We start from the raw sequence: 23,459 nt of genomic DNA on the forward strand, positions 1-23,459 counted from the left end.
ATGACCATTATTAATACACCCAGTTACAAAATAACATTTGAAAAGAAAACCATTTAGACTCAAGAGAATACCGCTCAGGCATGTATGGATTGTAACTTTTCCTTGATGGACCAAAACTGTAGGTGAATGTCAGATATTGGGATGAAAGAGGTTAATAAGGACACCAGGAAAGATTCAATGGGGTATGGTCACACAAGTTATGTCTACAATCCATGGACCTCTCTCAAGCTTTTATGACTACCATTGCTATAAGCTCTCAGCCGGTTTAAAAAATTCCAACTTGCATGAAGTATTTTTCATAACTTGCTCTATTTGAATTAGTTTTATGCCGTTTCACTGCTGTGCTGCCACTGTAGTTTGACCCTCATTTTGAAACAAATATTGTGTTCTGTCCCCAAGCCTTGGTTGCAGCTGTGTGGCAAGAGCAGGTAATGTAGTAGGATATAGAGAGCTAAAAACCAAGGGTGAAAATATGGTAACAGGATCAAGAGGCCCGATTTGAAATTTCATTTCAGAAAAGACTTGCATTGCTATAGCGTCTGCCACAGCCTTGGGACATCCTAAAGTGCTTTACAGGCAATTACGCATTTCTTGAATTGTAGTCATAGAAAGGAATAGTATAGAATGGAATGGTTAAAGCATGGAAGGAAGCTATTCATTCAGTTGAGTCTGTGCCAGCTCTCTGCAAGAGCAACTCACAGCTAGTCCCACTCTTGCTGTTTTCCTGTAACACTGCAATTTTTTTCCCTTCAGATAATTATCTCATTTATTTTCAAAATCAAAATTGAATCAGTCCCTTTCATTTCTCAGACTGTGCATTCCAGACCTTAACTACTTGTTGCAGAAAAGAAATGCTGATTTTAGTTCTTTTGCCAATCATCTGAAATGAATATCCTCAGATTCTTGACTCTTGTCATGAGGAACAGCTTCTCTGTTTATCTGATTTTCAACTCCTCTATCAAATCTCCTCTCAACCTTCTCTGCTAAGGAGAACAGCCTCAGTGTCTCCAATCTACTCAGATAACTCAAGTTCCTCATCCCTGGAACCATTCACGTGATGTTTTTCGTTATCTTCTTTAAGGCCTTCACACCATTCCTAAACTGGACACAACAATCCACAGTCGATGTCAAACTAGTGTTTCATAAATGTCCATCATAAATTTTCTCGGTTTTGTACCTATGCTTCAATTTATAAAGCCCAGAATCCCATACGTCTTTTAAGTGACCTTTTTCAACCTGCTCAGCCACCTTCAACAATTTCTGCACATATATGTTCATGTCTCTGCTTCTGTACCTCCTTTGGAATTGTACCCTTCAGTTTATATTGTCTCTCCTTGTTCTTCCTACCAAAATGTCCCCCTGCCCCATTCCTGCTCCTTACTCCGTCACTGTCTCCCCATTCCCGTTCCTTACTGGTTCGCCCTCTTTCTCATTACCACTCTTTGCTCAGTCACCTGCTCCTTATTCCTGCTCCTTATTGCAACTTATTGCACTACGCCTGCTCTTTAAAGATCCCAATTCTTCAAGACACCTCCCTGTCCCACGTGATATTGAATTTGTCTTTAACCCCCATGTTAATTATTATACTTCACACATCAAATTCAAACTTCTCATCCTCACTAACATTCCTCCATGGTTCCATCCTATTCTTCTGTTTTTAACATCTTGGGCATCTTTTGGTCCTGAGCCTCTGTATCAAGTTTTTCCTCCGGTATAAAAGACAGCTCAGGACAGGGCAAAGCGCCCTCCAACACTTGTCTTCCACACTAATCTTCATTCTGCCATGTCTGAATGACATTGAATTTAGTGCTGTGAACTCAAACTCATCTGGAAACTAGTTTAAGAATGCCTGGAGCTCAATTTATGAAAGGCTGTTACAGCCAATAAACAGCTCCAGTTCCAAAGAACCATATTAGACTTGAAACATCAACTCTGTTTTTCTCTCTCCACAGATGCTGCCAGGCCTACTGTGATTTTCCAGTACTTTCTGTTTTTATTATTAATAGTTCCAGTCCATCAATTGATAGTTGGATCCAATTCCTAGTTCTATGGTCAAAAGGTCAATAGATTAACCCAGTGAGCCAACCAGTCCATTAATATTTTCCCGTAAATGCAATTGATTGCCATTAAATAAAAAAGGTTATAAACAATTTTGTTAAGTATTTGCAAATTTAGCTTTGGACCTCATATCGTTATCTGGTTGCGTCATTTACACTGCATTATAGTTGCTGTATTTATTTTTTACCATAAGGTTTGTTCGATAATATGCCTGCTGTGTAAATGGTGTGTTTAAATTCCAACCATGTTTTACCGTACGATTTACTTATAGTTATCCATCTGTTGATCTTCATATCTGCAAACATTCACTGAATATTTGAAAGAAGAGCAAAATTGATTGCTCTGTTTGTACTACCGTGCGGGACATTAACGTTAGGCCACTAATTAAGGCAGTCAAGATATGGAATATATGACTAGAAATGATGTAGCTCAATTGGAATTCCTTCCCTAACCCTGCCTCCCCGCTTCTATACCTTCCTCTCCAAGATCTCCTCAAATCCCACTTTCCCGACCAGCATTTGGTCACCACCTTCTCATATTCTTCACCTTCTCCTTCTGCACTCAACCCTGGAACACCTAGATAACAAAGACACCGGTGTCAGACTCTTATTTATCAACTACAGTTCCGCCTTCAACATCATTATTCCTACAAAACTCATCTCCAAACTCCGTGGCCTGGGGTTCGGCTCCTCCCTCTACTTCACTGTATACCAATACATGTGACAATAATAAATCAAATATTCCCTTCTTTGGCTTACATCAGTTTTTTTTAAATTATGCTTTTAAAAAGCTCGGCTATGTCGCCCTATTTTAAAAGTGCTATATCAATGCAAATTGCTTCTGTATTTGAGGGGAAATGTCAGGAACCAGCACTAGGTCATTTCAAGGCCACTGATTTGCCAGACGCCTCGGTAATTGTGCAGTTGATGTGTGCACAAGCAAATTTAGCCCAAGCAGTTTAGTGTTAAAAAATGTGATCAGTCCACAATTTTATAGACTGTAATATGAAAATACTTGGGGCTAATCATTTATCATAATTACTTACATTTCATGATTTACATGGCTGGCTTTGAAAGGAAGGAAAGAAAAAATCATATTGTACGCAAATCGAGCAAAGTAAGCGTTTTGCCTCTGACCTGCAAATTACAGAATATTCCCCATCTACCAGTGATGAGAGCTGGTGCTTTTCCATTCTCTACATTACAGGCACGTAATACTACTGAGATACCATAGATAACGGAATCTGCCACTGTGATTAACCCAGTCTCAGCGAGCAAAGTTAATCAGGAATGATCTTTAAAAAAAACTGGCATCCAACTCTTTTAAAAAGACTAAAAAAAAGACAAGATTTATTCAAGGGCTCCAGAAGTGAATTATAAAACACATCTGTGCTTATTCCAGGGATAAAACTAAAATCACAGGCATGCCCTTGGGTGCTATTGGCCTTGGATGACCCTCTCTGGCTTTCCGAGTCTGAGTAACAGTGACAATCCCGATCACTTTCCGCTGTTTCTTACTGACTGCTTTGTAATTTGTCTACCCAAAGATTGAGACATGTGCAAGAATGGCATGAGGCTCCTCTCTAGAAGCATCTGAGAAACGCAATTGTCGCTTTGGTAAGGGAGATGGAGTGGGGGGGCATGAGTGTTATACTGTCTTTAAACCTAAACCCTCACTGGTTCTGTGTTCAGCAGTCCCAGGCAGAGTGTGCTTAAAAAGACACTAAATCTGACTCAATCCGAATACTATCACTGGTACAGGGCGGCACGGTGACACAGTGGTTAGCACTGTTGCCTCACAGCGCCAGAGACCAGGGTTCGATTCCCGACTTGGGTCACTGTCTGTGTGGAGTTTGCACACAGGTGCTCTGGTTTCCCCCCACAGTCAAAGATGTGCAGGTTAAGTTGCTGGCCATGCTAAATTGCCCTTTAGTGCCCCAGGATCTGTGGGTTAGAGGGATTAGGGAGGTAAATACGTAGGAGTTGTTGGTTAGGGCCTGGATAGGATTGTTGTTGGTGCAGACTCAATGGGTCGAATGGCCTCCTTCTGTAGGGATTCTATGATTCTAAAAGACCTAATTCACAATATAGCCAGCCATTTGCACAATTAACTGTAAGAATTTAATTTAATTAAAGTCCTCATTAATCTCTTCATCTGATTGCAATGCATAACAGAAGGATGTGCAGATCAGCTTAGATGAAGTAGAGTGGGAGGAGGATCAAAGAACAAAGAATACAGCACACGACGAGGCCCTTTGGCCCTCCAAGCCTGCGCCGATCATGTTGTCCTATCTAGACCAACCGCCTATATCCCTCTATTCCCCATCTGTTCATTTGTCTATCCAGATAAGTCTTAAGTGTCGCTAATGTGTCTGCCTCAACCACCTCACTTGGCAGTGCATTCCAGGACCCCACCAGTCTCTGTGTAAAAAACTTTCCCCTGCACATCTCCACGGAACCTCCCCCCCCCTCTTACCTTGAATTTGTGCCCCCTTGAAATTGTCATTTCTGCCCTGGGAAAAAACTTCCAACTGCACACCCTATCGATACCTCTCATAATATTATAAACTTCTATCAGGTCGCCCCCTCAGTCTCCGTCTTTCCAGGGAGAACAATCCCAGTTTATTCAATCTCTCCTCATTGTTATACCCTCCATACCAGGCAACATCCTGGCAAACCTTTTCTGTACTCTCTCCAAAGCCTCCACATCGTGTGGAACAAACAATGACAAAGACCAGTTGGGCTGAACGGTCTCTTTGTCCTACAAATTCTATCTAATCTGGACTCAGTTAACAAGTTAATGTTTGGATCGAAAAGGACATATAAAATGCTCAGAAATTAAAACAGTTCCAACATGTTACAGCAGAGTGGAGAAATGTACACCTGTCCCTGAACTCCCTGATCTTACCGGTTTTCAGTGAAAGTTACTGTAATATTCTTTGATCAGCAATCAAATACGAAACTTCCCTCTCATTGTTATTCTGTACAATGGCAATGATTGAATGTGATGACATTATTTAACTTACAATACATTTTATATCTCAAAGCACTTTACATACAAAATATCTTTTGAAGTTACAAACTTAACAGTCAAACAGAACAGTTAATCAGCTCTCGCAAAGTCACACCACAATAACTTGCATATATAGTGTTTTTATAGTAAGTGTCCTCATGTGTTTCACAGAAGCATTAACAAAATTTGACAGTGAGCCACACTAAGATATTAGGACAGATAGGTATTAGGTGTTAAGGAACACCTCAAAGAAGAAAAGAGGAGCACCAAGTCAGAAAGGTTTAGGGAGGGAATTCCAGAGTTAAGGCTTGGAAGCTGAAAGCATGGTGGCCAATCGTGGCACCAGATAATATCTCAGATGTGCAAGGCAGCAGAATAGGAGGATCCCAGAGATCGTTGGGCTGGAAGAGGTCACAGAGATAGGACGTGGTGATGCTACAGAGGGATTTGAAAACCAGTAAGAACATTTTAAAATTGAGGTGCTGCTCAACTGAAAGCCAAAGTAGGCCAGTGAGCACAGAGGTGAGGCGAAATGGGACTTGGTGCAAGTCATGATATGGATATGTATGATCAAGTTGCACAAATAGCAATCAGATGTCAGTCAGACATCAAGACTTTATTTCCTGGGATTGGCCACCTGAACTACTTGCTGTTTTTCCCAAGCGTAGAATGGAATTTTTGGCTTCCCTCTGAACAACCAGAGCGGGCACATAAGGCTTTTAATTTAGCACTAAAATGGAAAGGATATCTGCTCTATTAGAATTTCACACAGTCAAATTCACTGAGTGGGAAAGAGTGTGATCCATAACTTTAACAACATCCTATTCATTCACAATCTATAAAGTTAACTTATTAGTCACAAGTAGGCTTACATTCACACTGCAATAAAATTACTGTGAAAATCCCCTAGTCGCGACACTCCGGCGCCTGTTCGGGTACACGGAGGGAGAATTTAGCATGGTCAATTCACCTAGCCTGCACATCTTTGGACTGTGGGAGGAATGATGTGGAGATGCCGGCGTTGGACTGGGGTAAGTCTCCCCCAGTGGACAATTCTATGATTGTATGAAATTGGGCTGCAAGTCCCAACTAACTAATCCAGATGAGCTGATGCATCTCCACAGGTCCATCTGCCTTGCTGTCAGCAACCCCAAGCCTACCCATTCACTACAGGTCAATTTCAACTATAGTGTCTAAAACAGACATTAGATCCCCATCATTTATATATACATGGGGCCCATTTAGGCAGCAGCCAAGAAAACAGGGTGTCAGCTTCCTCAACTGTGTCTTATTGATCCCATTTTATACCCAGGAAATGAAGCAACAAGGTCCAATTTCTATCCCATGCTAACCACTCTTATTGCCTTTGAGGCTGTTGCAAGACTGCACTTTCACTGAGCTTTCCAGTATTACTGTAAACCACAAAATATACAAGGCATGCAATTTTCCTCACAAATAAAATCCTGCAACTAAATGAAGTGGTGGCACTTCTCAGTTAAAGAAGCCTGCAATCATAGATTAGCTGACAAATTTAGCGATGCGCATTGAATTTAACAACAGGCAAGGGTGTATTCTGAAGATACAATTTTCAAGTGCTGAGATAACACTGATAAGATGTTCAAGATTCATGATTTTAGCTCAAGACTTTGGAATCTCGTCAACTGTCGCCCTGTTGACAGAGTACCACCAAATACATATTGACGTTTTTCAAAAATGGTTGTTTTCCTGATTTCTCTGCTCCCTCAGTAGGGACATTAAATCCTTCATGGAGGTGTAGTTCCACTCATTTAATAAAAATTCTAATGTTTAGTAACTGCTCAGCAGCTTTTAAACAAATCTGCCAACACAAAATACCCACAATACTATATACTATAGATAGAGGATTTTCACAGTAACTTCATTGCAGTGTTAATATAAGCCTACTTGTGACATTAATGAAATAAACTTTAATTGGCATTCTCACAGACGTATTGATACAGGAAGCAGAAAATCAATACTGCTGGAAGCAGAAATCCCATTCCTGAGTTTGGAAACATAGCAGAGGAAACTTGTCTCCATTCCTGCTGGGAATGCTTGAAGCACACAGTGGGAGTCAAAGATGGAGAAGTGCACCAACATAGCTTACCTTGATTAACATGGGTGAAAGACATTTTCGTGGCAAAGAAACAAAATAAAACAGTTTCTAGCTCAAATGTGGTCAGTTTGTGATGAAATGGATTTCTTGATTTTCCACCCAGTAGGGAAGAGATGAGACAAAGAACAAAATGTTCAAATGTATTCATGGTATCTGTCATACCTTCACAATTCCCGATGCACACTTGAAAATAAATATGAAAAATGTAAAACGTGGCTTCTCACAAACTTCTGTGGACAGTGACTTCACATGAAGTGAGCTTGGCAAGGACTAAGGGATTTGTAATGTGAGGCTGTAAGGTCAACTGTGTATGAACAGCTGCCTCTGTTATTCAGAGTTAAGAAATACTCTCAAGTGATGGGATACTGAAACGTATTGCATAATCCCAACATAGGAATCTTGCAAAAGGTTTTATTTATTAATCAGATACCCAGGATACCATTCACCTCCGATCAGGATACGGCATGAATGATAACATTTTCTGAATGCAGTTCTTTTTAAATGCAAAAAAGCATTTCATCCATTTAAACATTAAATAATGTGTATTTGTGCAGTACCTCTAATTGATTAGATTAAATGTACAGCTATAGCTGGGTGTGTTAAACCAAGAGTGGATTGTACATCATTCACTTGTACTATGAGCACTGTGATAAACACAGATATCTGTAGTCTTTTAGAAACGTTGAACTTATTTTTCAAAAGACGCGAATGTTCCCAATCAGTTCCTACCTTTTCCCGTTTTAGCTTGGCTGGTTCCTCGACTGACAGGAGTGCTTTGTAGTAGGAACTCCGCTCTGCAGTGAAGTGGACCTTCGAGAGAGAGATCTCCACGAGGGCGACGGAAAGGTTGACCCCATCTATATGTAGCCAGCCAATGAAATTACCGGCTTTATCCATGCTTTCCACTTCTACCTCCACCTAAAATTGAAACAAAGATTTAAAATTTTACTGAGATGATTTACAGAGACCTCAAGTCCTTAATCCAAAGCTCAACCATTCTTAAAAAATATCCAAGTCACAACTACTACAGCAGAAAACAGAAATGTATTAAGTACAAGGCAGAATTACCTGTACCTAAAGACAGTTATTTGTTATTAGAATGCAGGCCAGACGGGAAGACTGCACTTATTGCCAATCTTTGGTTGCCTTGAAGATATTAAAAATCAACCATGTAGTGTGGGACTGGGTTCATCATGTAGACCAACAACAACTTATTGTACCTTTAATGTAATTAAATGTCCCAAGGTGTTTCATGAAGTATGAAACACAGCTACATAAGGTGATATTAGGTCAGATGACCAAAAGCTTGGGCAAAGACGTAGGTTTAGATGTATCTTAAAGGAGGAAAGTGAGGTAGAGTGTGAGAGGTTTAGGGTGGGAATTCCAGAGTTGAAGGCACAGTCACAAATGGTAGAGTAATTATATTACTGAATGCACAAAAGGTCAGCGCTGAAGGATTGCTGTATCTCAGAGGGTTGTGGGTTTGGAGGAAATTACAGAGATATGCAGGGGGAGATTGAAATCACCATGTAGGCCAGATTAACAGCACCATGTAGTGTAGGGGTGGAATCACAACGTAGACCAGACTAACAAGACCACATAATGAGAGACCGAAGTCTCCGGCTGACCAGGGCAGGTACCTCTTTTTCATGAAGGCCATTGTTGAACCAGCTGGACCCTTAAAACAACTAAGATGATTTTCCGGTCATTTTATCTGCTGCTGGATTTATTAAGCTCAAAAGCGATTAACTGGTCTTTCACTGGACTGTCATTTGTTTGGCATTGGTGTCATGGAGTGGTTGGGTACAAAAGAACCATGGGCACTTCAGAGTATTTCCATAGTATTTCATTCACATTGGCATGTTCAGAGAGGAGTAATCACTTGCAATATGACTCAGTCTTGTGTTTTTGCAGCCTTGTGAAAGATTAGTTACATGGAATCACATGGAAACAGGACATTCGGCCTAACCAGACTACGTTGTGTTTTTGTTCCACTTGAGATTCCTCCCATCTTTCATATAAATGTAGATAAGTTTTGTGCTGTGGAACTGTGTCCAGTAGGAACTGATTTAAAAGTGCTTCAACACCTTCTCAGCCAGACGCAACTTCAATCCAGAATAAATTTGCACTGCCGTGAGGGGTGAAGAGTGTTCCAATATACTGCAAGATCCATGCCCTAAATGTATACTATAATTGATTCAGCACAGGCAAAGTCAACAAAAGAGAAATGACAAGGAGGAGTTAGTGAGTTTGATGGCATAAACAGAAGGAATTAACACCAACAGATATGAATGTTAATCCAAGTGTGTCATCAACCATTTCCTTTCCTGGTTTTGCACGGATTATTTCATGTTTCTTGCAGCAGCAGTATTCCTGACTCACTTGAGAAGCAACTAAGATGCTTTTTTTAAAAAAGGAAACAAAATATAAATCCCCTTATGCTCTCGCCCAGTATCATTACACAATTGCGCCAAATAGGTTTTAAAGTCAAAATTAGCTATTGGGGAGGGCAGCACGCATAATGCAGAAGGCTGAGACTAGATATAAGGAAAGTGAATAGAGAACAGTGAGAGGATGAATTAAAAGAAGATCAAGTAAAGAGAGAAAGGGTGAGTGGCAGGAAAGTAAACAGATACAGTGCATACTGAACAAAGAGATGTATGAATGGCAAGAGAGAGGAATGAGTGCACGAGTAGAGAGAATGAGAAGGGGCAGGAAAATGATGTTCCTCTTTCTTGCTCCCTTAGTTAACAGGAACTGAAATACAAATAGCTTTCAAAATTACATTTCTTCCTCAATAAATACAAAGATTTCTCTTCCCAGACAGAAAGTCTCAAGTTAAATCATTGTCCATTCCATTTAAAAAACAACACTTCCATTAAAAAAACAGTAAAACAGAAAAAAAAATAAGCATTACTGCACAGCACATTGGATTCTAACAAATCTCCTGAATTTACTATGTAGACAGTAATGGAGAGAGAGAAATCCTACTGATCTCTTTAAATAAAATCCCCTCGAGCAGCATTATTCCCACCACATTCTCCGACAATGCTGCATTAGCTAAACAATCTATCAATCCAATCAAATATTTAGCAAACAGTACCAGAAGCCTCTTCAGTTTTAATAACACGCTCTATTGGCTGGTTTCTCATCTCACTCACAGCTACCACTGGGGACTTGAAGTGCCTGGGTTCCCGGAGAAAGGGCGTGGGGGAGGGCTAATGGCAGTGATAGGCCTTTAATATTTTTCATAATTTCCTGACATTACCCAGTTTTGATTCCAGGCACTGGCAAGCTCATGAATGCTGCAATGGTCACTGAGGATCTGCACCCACTCTCCCATCATCCTGTCTGCCCCAATCAACACGTACAGACTCATTATAATTCCTCTGAAAAGGCCATTTCAAGAATACTCAGCTTCCATGGAATCCGCTACCCAGAGTTCAAGTGAGCAGCAACTCAACTGTGGAAAAAGACCCAGGACTTGATTTAATTTATCTTTCATTCAGAACTTTAAATTTGCAAACAGGAAACTATATTTGTTATTCATTCAATACATTCGAAACAAAAAATAAATTCTAAAGAATAGAATTCGATTTATTTTTTCTATATAATTAAATGGCCTAAAATCACTCAACAATCTCCTGCTGACGCCTGGTTCCGCAGACACCTTCGCCCTACAACCCACTGTCCATTTTTTTGTAGGGTGGCTGACAAAAGTAAGTGGCAGCAGATTATATAATCGTGGGTGGCACCATAACTTCTTCTGAACCGGGTTTCATCCTAAAGTCACATGTCACCTTATCCCTGCGCCAGCCACTGAAGAGTGGTCATTAATGTAAAGTTTGTTGAGTGTTTTGCCCCCTAAACCAGAAATACCTCAGCATTGAATTTGCATTATAAAAGGAAGAAGTTGTGGCCCTCATGGAACCCAGAGGAAAGCATGCATGGTATACAACCCTCCATCATCATTAGCATATTTAAATACACATCATTAGTCCTTCTGGTACGATAACATATTGTCCAATATGATACAGTTAATCCCTAATTCAAACTGCAGAGTGGCGTATAAAACATCAGGAAAACACAGCTCAACAATACAGAAGTCAGTATTACTATCTTTGCATGATGAGAATGTATTCATAGAAATCATAGAAACCCTACAGTGCAGAAACAGGCCATTCGGCCCATCGAGTCTGCACCGACCACAATCCCACCCAGGCCCTACCCCCATATCCCTACACATTTACCCGCTAATCCCTCTAACCTGCACATCTCAGGACACTAAGGGGCAATTTTAGCATGGCCAATCAACCTAACCCGCACATCTTTGGACTGTGGGAGGAAACCGGAGCACCCGGAGGAAACCCACACAGACACGAAGAGAATGTGCAAACTCTACACAGACAGTGACCCAAGCCGGGAATCGAACCCAGGTCCCTGGAGCTGTGAAGCAGCAGTGCTAACCACTGTGCTACCGTGCCTGTGATAGAATTCCATATGGAAAAGAAAACTAAGTAAGCAGTAGGTGTCAGGTTACTGCAATGCAAGATGCGAAGAGTATGCGAAGTTTGGAGACAACATGTCCATATTTCAGCTGTTGCCATTAAATAAGGCATCATGTTTAAAATCATGCAGAAGTATCTTAGCTTCTGCTGGTAAGAAATGAATGTCAGCCACATTTCAGTTAGAGTGTGTGGGTAGCAGCATTGCCATGTGCTATTGTAGTCCCATACAGTACAAAGATCTTATGACGACCTCAGAATTGACATGCTCAAAGAAAGCCTTGCGACTTTGTCTAACTCGGTGTATAAATAGGCTCAATTTCAGAAGTTCTTCAGCATTGTGCACTGAGAACTGGATTGTCTAATAGTTTGCAGGGACCTGAGGAATATCCTGCCAGTAAGTGTATAAACATGTAACTTGCTGTTGTACATTCTGCTGATGTTGAAAAAAGAACAATTGATTTCTTGCAGGTGTCTGAACCTATCTATGTAGTACTAATCTGTTACAGTCCTACATAGAGTCTATATCAAGTTAGCTTTTCTTAGATATAGTTGATCCCAACAGCCTTAAGCTATATGGGGAGAAAACACACAAGTGTTTCCATTTCTGATTGTTGTCTAGTAATCCAAACCCACTGTGGGCAACGGAAAAAAGCAGAAAAATGTTTAGCTGCAAAACATACATGTCAAAAGAAATAGTTCTATAGCTGGTCAACATTCATTAGCTAGCTTTGTACACAATGTGCAGATACTGAGGTGATATTCTGGGATGCTAATTATGCCTAAGGAACCATTACTGCTCCATTACCTTTGGACGGTGAGGAAAAAATCAGCCACTCTCTGTAGCACAACGTATTTGCATATAGTTCCCTCACTAATAGAGCAGTGATACAACACACTGCCCCCTTCATTAATTAAAGTATTCTTGAATAGCTGAAAGGAAGTTTAAATATGCTAACATCTGTTCATTTTGGTGCATAATCCAGGTACATCATGCTGAAATATTCCTTTCTCCAATTTGGCTTTGCATTTTGTTCCAGTTTACAACATCCAGTTTAACAACACTTGTTCTGAACTGCAGTATGTTTCAATCTTTACTTCAACATTTCTCCTTCAGGAAACCAAAAAATGCAAATCTTCCCCTAATAAGACCATAAGACATAGGAGCGGAAGTAAGGCCATTCGGCCCATCGAGTCCACTCCACCATTCAATCATGGTTGATTTCAACTCCATTTACCCGCTCTCTCCCCATAGCCCTTAATTCCTCGAGAAATCAAGAATTTATCAATTTCTGTCTTGAAGACGCTCAACGTCTCGGCCTCCACAGCCCTCTGTGGCAATGAATTCCACAGACCCACTACTCTCTGGCTGAAGAAATTTCTCCTCATCTCTGTTCTAAAGTGACTCCCTTTTATTCTAAGGCTGTGCCCCCGCGTCCTAGTCTCCCCTGTTAATGGAAACAACTTCCCTACGTCCATCCTATCTAAGCCGTTCATTATCTTGTAAGTTTCTATCAGATCTCCCCTCAACCTCCTAAACTCCAATGAATATAATCCCACGATCCTCAGACGTTCATCGTATGTCAGGCCTACCATTCCTGGGATCATCCGTGTGAATCTCCGCTGGACCCGCTCCAGTGCCAGTATGTCCTTCCTGAGGTGTGGGGCCCAAAATTGCTCACAGTACTCCAAATGGGGCCTAACCAGTGCTTTATAAAGCCTCAGAAGTACATCCCTGCTTTTGTATTCCAAGCCTCTTGAGATAAATGACAACATTACATTTGCTTTCTTAATTACGGACTCAACCTGCAAGTTTACCTTTAGAGAATAATGTAGGACTCGCATCATTCAAGGATTATAGTTTGATTGGAATAAGATGATTAAAATCATTTTCAGAAATTTCAGCATTTTGGGAGGAAGAATAAGACAGTATAAATTGATTGTAACAATTTTGAAGAGGGTCAAGAAACAGAGACCCCGAGGATGTATGAAGAGATCTTTGAATGTCACATAACAAGTTGAAAAGGCTGCTAAAAACATACACAAAGTATTTAAGCTTTAAAATGGGAGGTATAGATAGAGTCCAAAAGCAAAGAAGTTATGCTAAACTTTCAGAAATCATTATGGACCTGACCTGAAGTACCATATCCAATTCTGGGCACCATACTTTAGGAGGGAAATATAAGGGCCTTGGAGAGGGTGCAAGAACTGTATTGAAATTGAGGGACATCAGATAGGCTGTGAACTGGAGAGATGGGAATTTGAATGAGAGCAGAGAATGCCAAGGGGTGAAGATTGAAAATTATGTCAGGTTTTGATGAATATAAAAGGAGAAACTTTACACTCACAGATAGGTCAGTAAAAATACACAGATTTTAGGTAATAACAGAAAATGCTGCAAAACCTCAGCAGCTCTGACAGTATCTTGTGGAGAAAGAAACAGAGTTAATGTTTCAAGTCCATGTGACTGAGTTCACTGTTTCTCTCTCCACGGATGCTGTCTGATCTGCTGAGTTTTGCCAGCATTTTCTCTTGAAATTTCTGACTTCCAGCACTCGCTTTTATTTTACAGATTTTAGGTAACCGTCAAACAAAACTGAACTGAACTGTGGGGCAAATCAAATAGCAAGTTTTTAGTCAAGATGTGGAAGTGCAAATCTATATATGATGTGCATATAATTAGGAAGGATATGGAGGAGCGAGGGAGAAGGGGGAGTGAAAGCAAGAGGGAGGGAGAATGAGAATACACCTAATGCCTGCCTTAACAGTGATAACTGGGACATTTTACATTATAAAAGCAGAAAGTGCTGGCACTCAGCAGGTTGCAAAAGTGGCTATACACTTCATTGGCATTACATTGGCTGTTAAGTACTGGGACATCCTGAGGTCATGGAAGGAACTAAATAAGGAACAAAACTAAAGAAGAAAAAAGGGAAGGGGGAAACGACACACAGACTCAGTGGAAAGGACAGAAAACAGAGAGACAAGGGATGAATGAGAAAAGATGACCCAGCAGCTTTTCCAGAGGCTCAGTAGGAAGTTAAATAATTGACTACAGTACAAGGTGCTTTGACTGCTGAGTCCCTGTACATTTAATGAGGTTTTGCTTTTAGTGCAAAATGTTGCTTTGAAACAAAATCCACAGACAGATCCCAAGGCTCTGTTAACTAATATTTGCATTGCAAGCAGGATAAAAAAGTAATGGAAGTGAAATAAATACATGCAAAGTCAGTGTATTTTTACTTGGTACAATATAACTGGCCAAGGGCACTAATGAGGCAATGCTGAGAAATGACAAGAGAGTGCGAGTGAAGGCCATTTGCTGTACAGCTCAAGCTTAATGCAAGCAGCAAATAAGTGGGGAATACTCTGAAGTTGTAAAAAAAAAAGGCTCCCTGTAAACAATTTGCTGCTTTAATACTTTTGGGACTCGTTGCAGTTTTTCAAGCAGACAACAACCAAGAATTTGAGAGAACTTTGTGTATAATAGGAATGACTCTGGAGAAACACCTCACACACATTTCCAGTGAATCTACTGACACACTATGTTCTGAGAGTTCCAGCTGTGCCTAATTACAAATTAGTTCTCCCTCATTCCATCCTCCAAAAATGAGTAGAACTTCCGAATCTTGTATTCAATCCCTTTTTTTCTTTTCAAGCTTGCTTGAAAATCAGGGTTATGTCTTGGAAAGGTCAGAAATGGACTTGAGTTTTAATCTGGTTCATTTACACACTTTTAAAGGGTTAATATGGTCCAGATGGGGAGTCTAAGAATTCTGTTAATAACTAGCTGTAAGAATCCATGACATTAATTGGTAGCAATGCCTATTAAATTTCTGGTGAGTGTGATGAGTCGACAGTATGAAGTGGCTGTGAAGATGACTTGGAAAGGCCCTGGGATGGCTTCCATGTGAAATAGAAAGTAACAGGAGCAACACTCTTGAGGTCAGCATTAAAGCGCGGAATTGGAAGCAGAGTAGAGGGAGCTTTACTCTGTGTTGAACTGCTGTACCTGACCTGGAAATGTTTGTTGGGCCAGTGTAGAACAATGTTTTCTCCATTCAATTGTGCTGTACCTGCCCTATAAGTGAGGTAAACACAGAAACTGAGAGAAATTGATCAGACAGAATGTGCGGAGAGAATGAGTTAATGTTTCAGGTCAATGTCCTTTCATCACAGCTGGAAAAAGTTACAGGTTTAAGCAAATGGCAGCAGGAAAGGTGAGTTGGGAGACAGAGGGGAGGAAGGAACAAAGGGGAAAGGTCTGTAATACGAAGGGCAGTAAAAGACAAAAGAAATGATGGTGCAAGCCAAAGGCGGAGGCTCAATAAAGAAAGAAAAGTTGACTCTAAAGCAATGGCAAATGGTTTAAGAGTAGAAACATTACCAGCAGCTATTGTTGGAACAAAATGGGAATGGCGTATTTTATAAAATCAGTGTTTAATGGATCTTGATTTAACTTGTTTTGTACTATTTCCCAGAATCAACATCCTTCACCTTGCTGCGCTCAAAATTGACAAAACAAGTTCAGCTCTGGTCACACTGCTATGGAACTGATTTCAAATAGGAACAGAGCAAGATAAAGCTGAGAAAATAGCTCACGTTTAGGTAAGAAGTCACCAAAGGTCCCAATTCATAATGGGTTGAACTGATGCACTACAGCATTGGGTCTGCTTACATTTTGCAGGCTGGTCTTCCTCAAGCTCTCAACAAAAACAACTTATTTACATAACATATCTGACATAATAAAACATCCAAAGGCTGAAAACTTTAAAATGATGCTTAATCCAGAGTGACTGTAGGTCGGCAAGCACAGGGGCAAAAGGTGAATGGGCTTTGATGAGAACACGGCAGTAGAGTTTTGAATCACCTCAGGTTCATGGAAAATAGAACGTGAAAGACAGACCAGGAATGCGTTAGAACAGTCAAATCTGGAGTAACACAGGCAAGGAGGAGGGTTTCAGCAGCAGGTGACTGAGGCAGGCACTGAGTTGGGCATGTTATGGAAATAGAAATAATCTGTCTTAGTGACAGTACAGGTCTGTGGTGAAAGCTATCACTGGATCAAATGTAGCACAACGTTGTAAACAGTCTGCTTCAGCTTCAGAGAATTGCCAGAGAGAGAACTGGAGTCAGTAGCTGAGAAGGGAGTTTGTGGCAGGGAACAGAAACAATGGCTACTGTTTTCTCAATATTTAATTAGACAAAATTTCTGCTCATCCATTATCCAGCATGTCAGAAAAGCAGGCTGATAATTCAGAGACAATGAAGGTGTCAAGAGAAGTGGTGGTGAGGTCAAGCTGGCTGACACCAGCATATAAATGGAAACTGACATGTTTCAGATTATGTCACCAAGTGGCAGAGTATACATGAGAAATAGGAGGGGGCTAAGGATAGATCCTAGGGGGACAGAAGTCACGCTGCGGGAGCTGGAATGGTGATTCTCTGGTTACGATTAGATAAATAAGAACCAGGCAAATGTAACCCCACACAGCTGGATGAGGGTGGAGAGATTTCAGAATAGGATGGTGAGATCAACTGTTCCTCAGACGGTCAAGGTGGATGAGGAAGGATAGTGTGCCTTTGTCAGATATGGTATAACTTGGGACTTTGATAAGAGATGTTTGGGGACTGTTGCAGGGGCAAAAGCCTGATTGGAGGGCTTCAAACATGTTGTTGACTAACACTGAGCCAGGAAGAGAAGTTGAGTGGTCAGTAGTTCTGTGGAAATAGGATCGAGAGAGCATGAGGTGGTTCTCGCACATAAAATGACCTCAGAGGGAAGAGAGGAGAGAAACTAGAGAAAAATATAAGTTCAGGGCTAGGGCAGTGGGAGATTTGGGGGAAGTGTGATCTGGTGTGCCAAGGCAAGAGGAGGAATTGGCAGAGGCAGCTGATTGAATATTTGCAAATGCTGTTGACAAAGAAATTTGAGTGTGTGAAGAATGTTATACTCCCAAAAAGCCTGATGGTGAAGGATTGAACGGGAGTCAATCTTTGCACATTTTTATACATATTTATTTAGAGAGTTGCACATTGTAAGTTGTACCTCCTAACTCAAGAATCACAGTTCCCGTCTTTGCCTATTTAAGGGGCATAAGTAAATCCCCAGTTATTGTTCACCACCTGAATAAAATTAAACACAATTAATATACAATAGACAGGGAAGCGGAGTTTGAGGAGACAACTTGCATCAAAAAGCCACTGGATGATCCCAGAAGAGTAAGCAACTTTTGTAGATGACAGCAACACCCAAGAGTACTTTATATGATTCAGCTGGATCTGGCCATGAATATCCAAACCAGCAGTGCACTGTATCCATGCAAGTTTATGTCTCTTGGACCTAAGGGAGTGGAGGTGAGGGCTGTGCCAGGGGAACAGCCAGAGTGAGAGGAAATTTATGGTTTTGATGGGCAGGAGGGCATCAAAGTGGAGGTGAAAGTGTGCCAAGCAGATTGCTAGCTGCAGAAATGTCATAGTTAATGAAGGGCCAAAGGCTAAATAGTTGGGATTTTGCAAATGCACTTATAGTACATTGAAAAGAGATTTTCTGGGGAGAATAAAGTTGGAAGAGGGGCCTGAAGGTCAAAGTGTGATGTGGAAGTGAAACAAGGAAATGGTCAGAAATGGTCTACTTGTGATTGACACTACAGGAGTAGTGAGGCAATAAAGATGCAAGTTCAAGGTGGTGGCAACGAATCCTAAGTTGGAGAGTTTACATGGAGGGAGAGATTAAGAATAGGAGGTTATCAGCCTCAAGGAGAGAGCATGATGAATTGAGATGGAGATTGAAATCACTTTTAATCTTAAATTGCTCGGTGCAGACCCTGAGGGAGGAAGGCAGTGAAGACAGTTCATTGAGAAAACTGGCATGGTACTTGGATGGGCATGTCAGGAAAATGAAGAATCATAATATTTTTATTTTAATAATATCACTGTCATCTTTCTCATCTACTGGAAAACAGGCTGGTGGGGGTGTAATAATTGTAATTGGATTAAGAGACAGAGTGACTGCAAAGATCCATGGCAACAGTAAGAAATGGTTTTGATATGTTAATGAACCAACAGGAACTTCAATAAGAATATACATAAGGCAACAAAAGTAGTCATTTTGGAATGGGTTGTTTTTGTTCAAAGGGGGACATATACAGCTTGTAAAATAATTCTAAGTGAGGCAAAAGATAGGGTAAGTTTACTTTTTAAAATACCAAGAGCTAAAGTAAAGAAAGGTATGCGAAAAAAGTACTTCAGAGAGATGGGATGAGATAATAGAGGGTAAGAGATCAAAGGGAAGGCACATACTTATGGAAACACTAATGCGTATATGAGGGGATAGCTGGTCAGATCTCTCAGAAGAGTGTGGACAAGGCCAGACCGGAAGAACCACTTCTGTCAATCTTAGAGGGCACCCGAAGAGCAGAAAGGTACTGTGTGGTGGAATTACTGGAACTCTATAGGTTTAAGAAGCTGTAAGTATTGTTGCCAAGCAGGACGGCACGGTGGTTAGCATTGCTGCCTCACAGCGCCAGGGGTCTGGGTTCAATTCTGGCCACGGATGACTGAGTTGAGTTTGCACATTCTCCCCATGTATGCGTGGGTTTCCACCGGGTGCTCTGGTTTCCTCATGCCCTGTTTGTGAACAGAATTCCCGCTCACCTGAAGAAGGGGCTTGGAGCTCCGAAAGCTTGTGTGGCTTTTGCTACCAAATAAACCTGTTGGACTTTAACCTGGTGTTGTTAAACTTCTTACTGTGTTCCTCTCATACTCCAAAGATGTGCGGGTTAGGTTGATTGGCCATGATAATTTGCCCCTCAGTGTCGGGGGGATTAGGACTGTAAATATGAGGGGTTACGGGGATGGAATTGCTGTCAGTGTAGGCTCGATGGGCCAAATGGCGGCCTCCTTCTGCACTGTAGATTCCATAGAAGAGGTTAGCTCTGAGCGTGAAATAAGTTGAGATCTTTTGAAACCGTTTCATAGTACAGTTAGCTGTGTGAAGCCATTGTTTTAAGTGAATTCTTCTCATCTTTGTTGGAGTTGCTGTTTGTGATCAGGCAGCAACAGGTGCCTTGGTGAGCCCTTTGAAGAATTCTAACAGAGACAGAGGGAAGCTGTAGACTTATCTAAGAGTAGTCAAGCCTGGGACAATAGCAGGAAGTAGGCTGAAGACTACTGAAGGGTTGTGCAAGGGATCTGGGAAGGCTGAGTATCTGAGGGGAGAGAAATGAAAGGAGGTGTAACGACAAGGAAGGAAGTAGAGGAGAGATAGAGGGAAAAGAAGAAAGAGGGAGGAAAATAACTGTGGAAATGAAGGTGATTGGCTGCTGCTCCAGATCTCAGCTTAAGTGTACACACGAATGGATAGGGTTAATTGCATCTTCAAGATTCTGCTTCAGCTCTCGTAGGTCAGCTGTGTCAAGCTCTTGTGAGTGAATATTCTTCATGTTCTCATGATTTAGTTCTGCCTGTGCTCTTGTGCTTTAGTTTTGCCTGTGCTCTTGTGCTTTAGTTTTGCCCTTACTTACCCAATTTTTATAACCCCTCCTCTCTATCCCATTCCAATTAAACAAACGGAAGCATGAAAATGACAGTGAAAAATTGCAAAGTTCCTGGACCATACAATGACTAAATGGTTTGCAATTATAACTTCACATTTTATTTTATAGTGACATTTTTATTACATTCTTTGAAGGGACTATTTAACTTTTTTAAAATCCCTTCCTTTTTGGTTTGGAATTGTGGGCATTAATCATAGCTTCTTGAATCCACATTCAATTCCTTTGCCAGCTTCATTTCCTGCACAGTGGAGCATGCTGTTCCTCACCCTACATAGTTATTCTTCCTCTGCAAACAATGCCATGGAATAGTGGGGTACAGATGGAAGATTACCGACATATAAAAAAACCCAGCCATATTGGGAGTAGAAACATTCTGCTCCCCAAAGTGTTAAGTTTGTTTCAACAGTCCAGAATGGTACGGAGCCATTCAGACTAGGGTAGTGTCAAGTTTGGTCCAAGTTCATGAAAAGTATGCATTAATGCATGCTGCTGTGTTGATTTAATTCAGCTGCATTGGGATGGTCAGGAACCTTGGGCTAGAATGGCAGGGTGGTTCTATTCTAGATTACTGCGATAACTTTTCCATGGAATGTATATTAGGAGAGGACATCATCAGGCTCTAGTTGGACTGCCCTGCTCCCAGAATGATAAAGTAGCCTGTCTGATGGCATTTGGATTCTCATTTGGGTGAAGAATCAAACTGCTGCATAAACTCCTGGACCACACCCACAGAATGTACTAAATGATATGGGAAGGCAACAAGTCTTTGACTTCTTGCAAGAGCTTTGGCCATCTGGCTACCAGTAAGAACATTCTCCATCTTTGGAAGCATATTAAGAAAAACAATAGAAGCAATGTCACAGCTGTATGCACTGGAGAGCCTGTTGTATGTGTGCATTTCCCTGGCAGTGAAGGTGGCAGCTCCAAAGCAGCCAACTATTCCAGCAACTGAAGCTGCCCAAGTAACTGCATTGCTGCCAATCTAGCTTATTTACTGCTCGATGTGAAAATCATTCCATTCAAACTTCCCCAAAGACTTGAGGGCTGCAAAATATTGCTTATAAAAATAAATTAAATTTCTGATTTAATTTTACTTATGTGAATTTATTTCTTGTCTCTTTCTTTCCAAGGGAAAGATATTTTAAAAATCATTTTGCTTTTATAAAAAATGATCATGATCAAGTCCCTGCAGGCCCACACACAACACCATTATTTTATTTCTCTGGCAGATCACAAAAGGAATGATTATTGTAATACATTTTAAATGACTGGGGAATGAGGTGGTTTTGTGCGTTATATTACAGCTTGTTTGTGCTTGTATCGAGAATACCAGCTTCGTCTTAGGTCCTAGCTCAGTAGTTGTGATGTTATAATTGGCTTCAAAAATCCTGAACTACACAAAGTGGGGAGGGGGCAGGAATTGTAAAACAGTAAAGCGGAATGTAGTGGTAAAACAAATTCTAGCCTAAATCTCAAGAGATTTTTGATAGCAAATGCTGGAAATACAAAGCAGGTCCAAGCGAATCTGGAAAGAATAAAGATGGGTGAATGTTTTTAGGGATAACTATTTTGCTCAGATCCATGTCAGGCTTTGAAGGGAATTGCAGTTGTGTTAATCATCTCTTCCAAAGTTCTCTAGATTTGAGAGTTGTGCCTTTGGATTGGAAATTTGAAAATATCGTGCCATTATTTAAGAAGGGAGAGACCAGGTAACAGTAGATGTGTCAGTTTTGGTGACAGATATAGGAAGGTTACTGGAATCTGAGGGACTGACACTTGAACAAGAATAAGTGAATCAGAGAGAATCAGAATGGATTTGTGAAAGATAGATCATGTCTAATCTATTTTGTTTTGAGTATGTTACTAACATGGGGGATAAGGGAGTGTCCCTGGAGGTCATTTCTGCCTACGTTCAGAAGGCATCCAATAAAATTCTGCACAAGAGACTCAAAAGAAGAGTAAAGTGCGCAGAATTAGAAGTAATTGTACTTTTATCTTGATTTTAAAATTCTCATCCTTGCTTTTAAATTTTTCCATAGTCTTCTCCTTCTGTAATTTCCTTCAACCCCCATAACCCTCCGAGATACCTGCACTCCTCTAACTCTGGCATCAAGTGCATTTACAATTATAATCGCTCCATCAATGGTAGTCGTACCTTCAGTTGCCCAGGCCTTAAGCCCTGGAATTCCCTTACTACACTTCTCAGTCTCCATCTCACTTTACCCCTTTGAGGCAGTTCTCAACTCCAACCTCTTTGACCAAGCTTTTGGTCAGCTGACCTAATATCTCCTTATGTAACTTGGTGTCATACTTTATTTGATGATGTCCCTATGAAGAACATTTTGAACATTTCATTTTGTTAAAGGTGTAATCTATGACAATATGCTCGACCGGTTTTAAAACAGGAGACAGAGGGTGGAGATGAAGGGAATTTGACAAGTGGTGCTCCACAGTATCATCAATACTGGGGTCTCCACATTTTAGCAAATGCATCAATAACTCGGATGAAGAAAGAGTTACAAAGCTTAAATTTAGGGGCACACAAAGATGTTTGGGCGGGAGCAAAAAAGTTGGAAATGTCATAGATAGACTAAGTACGTAAAAATTCAGCAATGTCGTAAAGTACAAGACCAGGTTGCAAAAACTTGGCCTGTATTACCTTGAGTTTAGAAGATTGAAGTGTCATCTAAATAAGGCTGTAAAACAAAGGATTCAACAGAGTTGATACAACAAAGCTATTCTGTTGGGGAAATACAAGGTGGTGTGCGCAGCCTTAAAGTTAGAGCTTGGCCATTCAGGAATCAGGACGCATTATTTCTAAACAAAGGAAATCTAGGTTTCATTCCCTCAAAAGTTGTGAATGCTAGGTTAAAGATATATTGTTATGAGGTAAGGGTATCAAGGGATATGAAGCAAAGCGAGGTGGATGGAGTTAACAGCTGGTGGGGCTGAGCGGTCTACACTTGTTCTTATAATGGTGAAAGGCCGACACCTGAAATGTTAATCCTTTTTTCTTTTTAGACATTGATTTATTTAATTTGCATTTCCAGTATTTTTCTTCTGTCTCTTCAACAGGCTCAAGACATTCTTATATACAATAAGAATGTGGTGCTGAGAGTGGGCCCCTAAATGCAGAAATGTGACTTGTGTGCAACAATCACCCTGTTTATGTTCTTTATTGTTGCTAGTCCG

At 40.7% G+C, this 23,459-nt stretch overlaps 1 protein-coding gene across 1 annotated transcript in view; it reads right to left on the reverse strand.

Moving 5' to 3' along the window:
* Positions 1–23,459, reverse strand: part of snd1 (staphylococcal nuclease and tudor domain containing 1) — a 909,008-nt gene that overhangs the window by 196,896 nt on the left and 688,653 nt on the right. The window contains exon 17 of the mRNA XM_078235739.1: positions 7,934–8,122. Within this exon, the coding sequence (XP_078091865.1) occupies positions 7,934–8,122 (189 nt within the window). The remainder of the gene's footprint in view (positions 1–7,933; positions 8,123–23,459) is intronic.

Source organism: Mustelus asterias, chromosome 19 (genome assembly GCF_964213995.1).
Source record: "Mustelus asterias chromosome 19, sMusAst1.hap1.1, whole genome shotgun sequence".
NCBI lineage: Eukaryota > Metazoa > Chordata > Chondrichthyes > Carcharhiniformes > Triakidae > Mustelus > Mustelus asterias.